At 40.0% G+C, this 8,945-nt stretch overlaps 1 protein-coding gene across 2 annotated transcripts in view; it reads left to right on the forward strand.

Annotated features, from left to right (window-relative positions):
• Window positions 1-8,945, forward strand: part of EDNRA (endothelin receptor type A) — a 30,899-nt gene that overhangs the window by 8,025 nt on the left and 13,929 nt on the right. Inside the window, exon 3 of one of the 2 annotated variants that reach the window (XM_009073441.1) lies at window positions 5,968-6,095. The exons of the other annotated variant lie outside the window; for it this stretch is intronic. Within the exon in view, the coding sequence (XP_009071689.1) occupies window positions 5,968-6,095 (128 nt within the window). The remainder of the gene's footprint in view (window positions 1-5,967; window positions 6,096-8,945) is intronic. 2 annotated transcript variants of the gene reach the window in all.

Genomic DNA, 8,945 nt, shown 5'->3' on the forward strand with positions numbered 1-8,945 from the left:
GGGTTGTGCTAGAGTTGTTCCATCAGCATCAATGAATATTTAAACACCATGAAACTCAGGAGAGTCTCTAGCATGGGGCAGCATGAGGGCAAGCACTACCTGCAGGGGACACAGTTCAGTTTCTGGGGTACAGATCTGGCCTGTCAGCACAACAATGTCCCAAGTAGATACAGGAAGTCTCTAGAGCACTAGGATGAGATCAGAGCAGGAAAGGGCTGGTATGGAATGTTGACTTCCATCCCCAATGTCACGTGGCAGAGAGAGAGATGAACTCCTGACATGTACTTGTTGAACCAAAGAGGTTTTAATGGAGCAGCTCAGAGCTGGTTCCTATCCAGCACCTATTTTGGGCTGAGCTCCAGGGTCACCATCTGCCTGTAAACACTCAGCATCAGTCTAGAATTGGATAAACACTGTCCATGCACATGAGCAAATTCTGGTGAATGCTCATGTGGGGTTACAGCATTATCTGTTTTAGACAATATATAAATTGCTTGGGATGCACAGTGAGACTCTATGTTTTGTACATCATCTACCATAGTAATGGGGGTTAGGAAATAGCAGCAGCAGTAGAGTAAAATCAACGGAGTGACATTTAAAAATCACTGCAAAGGAATGTTCTCAGTGCTGATGTCTTGTTTGTTTCAAGCAGCAGTGTCAGGGCAGAGAGGCCATATAAAGCAGCAGAGAAGAGATGCTCAAGGAGGCTGTAGCTATCTGGTCACTTTGCTGAGGTTTTTAAGACCTTAGATATCTCAGAACCTTGAAATCTTTAATTTAGTGTAAAAATGCATGGTGACTACACTCTTTTCTCACTCAGGAATTGCACCACAGTATCAAATACTCCTAAGATGCAAACTGCACAAGGGAAAAAGTGCATTTCCTTTGCTTTATTTTGAAGCCTTAGATTTCGTGAGTGGGTTTGCAAAGGCACAATGCATTTGACTAACTCACGGAGAACTGGAGTACAAATTGGGATAATCAGTCTGATTTCTCCTATCCTAGTTCCTTGAGAAAAAAATGTAATTTTGTACCCATTTGGCTTGGATATGTCAATGCAGAAGCACATGAAGAGCAGAGCCAGTAGTTCCAGTTCTTATAACGTACCTAAGTAAATCAGGACTAATTAAATTAAATTCCTGGGCCCATTTTTTAATACAAAATAAATATGTTATTTCCCTCTGAAGTTTCCATACTCTGTTAGGGCAGAACAGAGAGCAATGAACTTGTTTTGATGTAAAAAAATGAGTAAAACCAAAGACAGGATCAGATTTGCTGACTAAAAATATCTACAGAAGAAAAAAACCTGGCACCTGATCCAAGGGGAAGTAATAAATGCATAGCTGCTGTGGAGTGATAATGGAGTACACCCACAGAAATGATTGCAAAGTGAATCTTATAATCAAAAAACTTAATTCAGATCCCAGGGATTTCGATTAAAATGAACTTGAAGAGAATGTCTAATGATTTGGTACTGATATTACTTCAATTAGTGGGAAGTGTAAGAAACAAAAGGAATAAAATACTTTTAATCTGAAAGAAGGAGAGCTTCCTGGGGTGTGGAGAAGGAGGATACATGCTGGAACCATGATAAAGTTTCCCTGTGAGGAATAATGAGTTAGTGAACCTTTTTCAAGTATACCACTTTTCTTTTTGAAGCTAATATTTGCCTTGTCGTAACAGAGTTTCACAGTCACTACAAAGTGCTTATTCCTTTATTGCTGGGCATACAGTACAGTCAGTCGTGCACCTAAATGAATACATGGATATCTTTCTGTTGCCTTTTAAAGTGTGATCTGTAATGATAAATGAGTTTTGGGGCTCTGCTTGGCACAAGGGGTTGACAGAAATCTGCTAGAGCTGCTTTTCCCTGGCAGAGACATTTATAATTTAGCCTTCACCTAGTGGTGCCTGAGAACTATTCTACCCAAACCCAGTCTGGAGCTGAAATTCCAGGTGACTGCAACTGGTTGAATTACCATGGGTTCTGATCATCCCTCCTTTTTTCAACAGTGTTTTTTCTGCAGCCCTGACAAACCAAAGCCTCATCTGAGAGTTCTAGTGAAAAGGCAAAATCATACCCTGCAAACATGTGTTATACTATTGTGAATCTATCTAGAGCTTTTAGTCTAGAGTAATAGACAATATTAGTATTCTGCTGCAGCTTTCAATGTATTTCATTCAGACTATACAGATATAATCACAGGAACTAACCAACAGTATGTAGATATAAACTTATTGCCTTTGTTAATGAAGGTACTACTACACTTAAATCCTAGTGATCCATTCCCTAACCTCCTGGCAAAAGGGGGATTTGCTTTCATCAAATGAGATTATCCTATCTGACATAGCTACTGGAACACCACTGTAAAGGTGCTCAGAGTTCCCCTGCTGTGGTTTGGATGGTAAATAAGATCCTCAGCTCTCCTTGAAGAAGGTGAGACAGAGAACACAGAGCACCACAGAGTAACAGAAAAAGAGCAGTGGATCCACACTCGTATGATGTCTTAACACACAAGAAACAGGGAGCAGATAAAACTGGATAGCTTATGTGGAGAAATCTCATTTTACTATTCTGTTGGAGAGAAACAATAATCCAGAGAGCAGATCACACCTTTCCTATTCAATGAGCAGTAGCACACAAAAGTTGCTTCATAGTATCAGCACCCAGTTGGCTGAAAGCTATGGATTGCTAAAATCTGTCTGGAAATACAAGGAATCAAAGGACAATATTAATATGGTCCTAGAGAGACATAGGCAATGTGGAGTACATAGTTACTTTCAGCAATTTTGAGGCATCATTTTGGGGGAAAATGGCACATGGAATTCAGCATTGTGATGAATGGCTATAAAACAGAAGGGATGTGAAAAAGCTGGAGCAGGACTATGAGAAGAATTCCTGCAAATCTGGCATTATGTGATAAACATCCTGTACTCTACAGCAAAGTGCTCTAAAAAATCTCATGCTATGAAAAAACTTAACTAAGATGCAGACTTGAACTTCCCATAGGTAACATTTATATTGCTAACGATCATCAGTATGTTTCAATTTAACACTAATTTAAATAGAAATAAAATGTTTGCTTTGAATACTTCAGTCCTGAGCTACAACCACAATTCATTTTTCTAATTCTGCAAAGAGAATCCACCCACCTTTACTAGATGAGTGTGTTCCAGAGCCTAATCTTCCACTGAAAAAAACTTTCTAGGCCTTGTGGTTGCAAAGCTAATCCTGAAAACATGAACTGCCTGTACACAAAGAAGTCTGCCCAAGCATGAAGAAGGCCCAGCAAAACAAGTTGGAAGGAAAGAAAAGTCTGAAACCAGAAATTCAAATTTCTATTGATTTAATCATATCCCAACAATATGTTGTTCAGTTTTACTCATAAAAATGTAAAAATATGCTTCAAAGGTTGTGTTTAGCACTGAAGGGAGACAACACGTTTTTGTATGCAGCATGTGATGGTTCCTTGTTCATAGAATCACAGAATTTAAGGGTTGGAATGGACCTTACAGATCATCCAGTCCCAACCCCCTGCCCTGGGCAGGGACACCTCCCACCAGAGCAGGTTGCTCAAGGCTCAGCCAACCTGGCTGTGAACACTGCCAGGGTTGGGGCAGCCACAGCCTCCCTGGGCAACCTGGACCAGTGTCTCACCACCCTCATACAGTTCTCCCTTTTCCATTTTGCACTCTTGCCCAGGGACAGCTAGTCTAGTGCATGTCACACATATTGTATTTATTGGAATGTTTGCTGTCCCACCAGCTTAGCTCCATCTGATGCACTTGAAAATAAAACTGTCTTGAAGTTTAAATCAATTTTAGCTCCATAAAGAGTCCCAGGTCTGGATCTAACTGCCTTCAACAATTCGGCAAAATTAGGTTTTAGAAGCTTTGGAGAGGCTTGGTTTGGCTTATAATTGTTACTCCATAGTGTGTCATTTGACTTCATCGTTGAAGGACATGGAACTGTTGCAGGAAGTTCAGAGGAAGCCATGAGGTTGATAGGAGGCCTGGAGCATCTCCCCTGTGAGGACAGGCTGAGGGAGTTGGGGCTGTTGAGCCTGGAGAAGAGAAGGTTGTGTGGAGACCTCAGAGCACCTTCCAGGAGCTGAAGGGGCTCCAGGGAAGCTGCAGAGGGATCTGTGTTAGGAGCTGCAGGGACAGGACAAGGGGCAATGGGCACAAATTGAAAGAGGGAAATTTAGGTTAGATATTAGGAGAAAGGTTTTTCCTATGAGGGTGGTGAGACACTATGCCAGGTTGCCCAGGGAGGCTGTGGCTGGCAGTGTTCACAGCCAGGTTGGATGAGCCTTGAGCAACCTGCTCTGGTGGGAGGTGTCCCTGCCCAGGGGAAAGGGTTGGGACTACATGGTCTGTAATGCCTATTCCAACCCCTAAAATTCTATGATTCTATGATTTTCTGTGTTCCTCTCAAGGAAATAAAAACATCTTCAAATTTAGATAGTACCATCCAAATATTGTGTTTTAGCATTCATTCAGTAATGTAAATCTAATGACTGCACAGTAGTAATACATAGTTAATTATCCAGTAGCCAACTTTAATTCCTGCCTTTAAGAATGTGCCCCCTGTTTATATATGTGGGATACAACACCCACTAGGATGTTGATGAAAAGTTCATGTATCCAACTTTGATGTTATCAAAGTTACATACTTGGCTCACATATTTGATATTTTCATTTCAAATCTAATGTTTTCTAGTTGCAACCATTTTAACAGGAGTTGATAAGAGCATATGAACTGCTGGGCTATATCACACAAAGAACTCATCTGACCTCTTATTCAATATCCTACCCCTGAAAAAGGCTCAGTAGGAAAGACGTAGAGAAGAATATGAAAAAAATAGCAGTACAAGAGTGATTTTGGTGGTTTAGTGACTTTGTTTTCAAAAAAACCTATTCACAGTGGCTGAAAAATCCCTTGAGTGGAAATATCCAAGTTAAGGCTCAGTACTTGGTATGGATTCAATAATTTTTCATCTATTACAGACATTGAATGTAATCTGCCGTTTTACTGTCAGCACCAGTAAAGGGAGATCTTCTGTGACTCTGCACCCAGTTTTGACTATCCTGAATAACTTTGTATCCTGTATTTTGTATGTACACTTGCCATCAAAGCTTTGTTCAAAGTCACGTTCAAAGCTTTAACATCTCTACTAGAACTATTACTATTTATATTCTAATTCATCACAACTGTGCACACGAATCACTGTACTCATGTTTGTTATGCAAACACCAATCTAAACCCCAACCACTCACTCACATCTTTCCAGTGCCTTTCCAATGTCTTTTCCAATCCTTTCTGGTGCCTCGAAGTACAACCCACATGCATGCATGATGCTAGTCCTTTAAAAAGCAATATGGAATGAATTATCTATACACAATATTTTCTTCACACACTTCAGAGTCTGGCAGGGAATACTGTCGTGAGGATGTACAAATGTACACAGTGGTACATTTACAATTGCAAGAATCTACTTGCGTGCAGCATCAGAATTTGGCTCTGAGGTATTTCATTATGAACTCTGAGTTCTGTTTTGACAGCTTGGCTCTGGGACGTGGTAATTGCAACCATTCATGCCAGGGTTGAGTTGGATGTTCATTATTCAGTACTGGTGGCTGATGCACAATGGTAAACAAGCTTTTAACAATACAAGTTACTATTACAACAGCACAAGGTCAACACTTCAGTTTAAACTTTCACCCTCTGTGCTTCTAAAGTAACAGCCACTTCCTAGATTTGCTCAGTACTAAGGAGATTGTTAAAGCATGAAGAACCCAAGGTTACAATGGCTGTGTCCAAGACAAGAAAGAGCTAGAATATGCTTGAGGTATGGAGAATCCAAGGTTACAATGGCTGTGTTGAAGACAAGAAATAACTACAACTGTGACATACTTGCTAGGTTACTGTGTAAGTATTCTGATCGTTTCGTATCTTCTCTTTAGCTCCTTGCTCAGAAGTGGCCTTTTGGAGATACAGAATTTGGACAGTTTCTTTGCAAATTCCTTCCCTTTATCCAGAAGGCATCGGTGGGAATCACAGTCCTTAACCTCTGCGCACTCAGTGTGGACAGGTACAGTATGTTTTGCTCTTCACACAGTTCTTGCCCTTGCAGTTCTCCCAAATCTGGGAGCACTCAGTAGGGTCTTCTTTGCAGGCAGATTACAGTAGAGATGTAACTCAGATACTGGGATATCCTGGCTGTAACAAAGCACCACAGTTCTGGCTCAAAGTATAATATTAACTTATTGGATTAAAGAACTTTACATGTTTTGAAAGGTACTTAAAAGCTCTAGTGAAACATTATTTCAACTTCCTTTACCTGACAAAATTTATTGAGATTTGATTCAGTATTCAGACTTCTTTCTCTCATATGACCTCATGTTTGGTTTACATTTGAACAGGACCATAATCTTTAGACTTCAAAGTCATTATTTTCAACTCACTTCCTATGGATTCCAGGAAAACCTGCAATAATAAAACTTAAGAGCTGGTGTGACTAGTTGGTGGGTATTTGTTCATTCAGTGCTGGGTGTGTGGAGGATGCTCCTCCTAACACACATCCCAACTATCCAAACTTTTTACTGTTTATACATTTCAGAAGACAACGAAATTAGTGCTCATTGGTCACAAGTTGCCTAACTCTTATTAATTAGTATCCTATCTTCTACTGGTTAGTGATTCTCTCGCTTCTTATCCTAATTAGTCCACTTTTGGGTCAGTGGCTTCTTGAGGATCTTCCATGGGGTTTTAGATGATCTTTGGTGGTCCCTTGTGGTTGTTGAAAAGATGTCCATTAGTGTCCTTTGCATGAACTTTGAATCTTCCTTCCATATATGGTCTTGGCTTAGCTCGTTATCTTGTTTGCTGTTATAAAGTTCCTTATCTTGGTCTGGGTTGACTTCTGCTGGCTCCTCTGCACTGCTCCAGGATGAGCTGGCCACAGGTGTGAGAATTTATGTCCTTGGGTGCATTCTTGTCTGAGGCTCCTTATAACAACTCCCCTTTGAGGCTTACTCAGACAGTTAGCCTTAGATAAGTTCCTTTCACCTTTTGCAATGTAATGGAGAAGTTTGAAAGCAACAGAACTATTGAAAGTCATATATGATGAGGGTGCAAATGGTACAAAGCTGTAACAATGTAATGTGAGGCACGTTTATTTTTCTTTCTGTGCATTCTAGGCCTGTAAAGCCATAGAAGGAGTTAAATATGTCATTCCAAAGGGCTAACATAGAAACAGGGAGCTGTGCTCATAGATCCTCTGGTATCACTATGGACCAAAATTATAGGGGGTTTTTTGACAAATTTGATAACTCCTTGAGTTTTATTAAGAAACATGTTGGAAATCTTGCTTTGATAGTTCGAAAACTAATGCCTCTGCTATTTTTTCTTCATACATATAATGCAATAGCAGATCAACACTTGACTCCTGCAGAAGTTGTTTTTATTGGTCTTGAGTTCACTTGATTGTGTTGTAAGCCAAACTATCAGTACCTCTGATACAGAAAATATTGCTAAATAAAATACACTACGTGTATTAGTATGGTGATGCAAAGGTAAAGGAAATATTAAAATTAATCCTGGCTTGGTTTGACAAAAAATGTTAATATACAAGGTTTGCACTGGATGAGTCAGTAGTATCCATACTTGAAATACACTTCCTTACTGCATTGATGCCTCATTAGCAGAAGCGAGAAACAAAAAAAATGCAACATGGGCAAACACTCTATTTCCATTTTTGAGTCTGAGAACTATAAAAAGAATTCTATTTCTCAAACAATACCTGCCCAGCATAAAATCACACAGACCACTCTAAAGAATCAATCATAGGTCAGGCACATGAAACAGAGTTTGTTAGATAAATTCTGACAACTGCAGTTTCACTAGATGAAGTTCTACTGTTATATAGACTAGACTTGTAGAATCATAGAATCAGCCAGGTTGGAAAAGAACTCCAAGATATTCAAGTCCACCTCTACCGTGGTCACCAGACCATGGCACTAAGTGCCACATCCAGTCTCAGCTTGAAAACCTCCAGGGATGGGGAATCCACCACCTCCCTGGGCAGCACATTCCAATGCCTGAGCACTCTCTCTGTAAAAACTCTCTTCTTAATATCCAATCAAACCCCCTCCTGGCAGAGCTTGAGTCTGTGCCCTCTTGTCCTGCTGCTGGTTGCCTGGGAGAAGAGACCAACCCCCACCTGACTCCAACCTCCTGTCAGGGAGTTGTAGAAGGTTATAAGGTATACATTTCCATGATATACATTTCCATAAATTGGAAGTAACTTAGCCAAAACCACCTCTTTGTATATGCATATATACAATTTAACAAGGACTGATTTGCTAATCCTCACAACAACCAAGTGTTGTTTTCATTTGGATATAAAGTCTTGTATGGGATCTGACTCAGACTATTTAATTTCCTCCCCCATCTTACATTCTTTGCCAAGGACATATTCTTCTTTATCATCTGGTGCTACTTTAGTAAATGGCTGTAGAGGATGTGTGTTAGCAAACAGACGTATACAGCCAGATTCTGATATTGGCTAACATGAACTGAATCACTATGAAATCTGAGAGTACCTTCAACAAGTTTGGTTGGGCACTGGAAGTGGCACATGGATACAAAATTCCACATTAACTAATGGTTGCCTTTTAGTAGGGAAAATGAATAAATATGGAATAGTGTACTGTCACAGCTGGACTGTTCCTGGTCTACAGGCTTTAAAAAAGTTCCTACAAACAATCTCATTATCATTATTTTGGGTGTCTATGTAGGGAATTTCATTCTAGCACATAGAGAAAGATGGAGTCAATTGGTATAATGAATTCAGAGCTCCACAGGTTTGATAATTGTTGACTCTCTGTCCCTCTTGCAGAGTACAGCCTTAATTTAGAACAGGATTAGGTTTTTTTTCCCT

The sequence above is a fragment of the Acanthisitta chloris genome, unplaced genomic scaffold (assembly GCF_000695815.1).
Source record: "Acanthisitta chloris isolate BGI_N310 unplaced genomic scaffold, ASM69581v1 scaffold2454, whole genome shotgun sequence".
NCBI lineage: Eukaryota > Metazoa > Chordata > Aves > Passeriformes > Acanthisittidae > Acanthisitta > Acanthisitta chloris.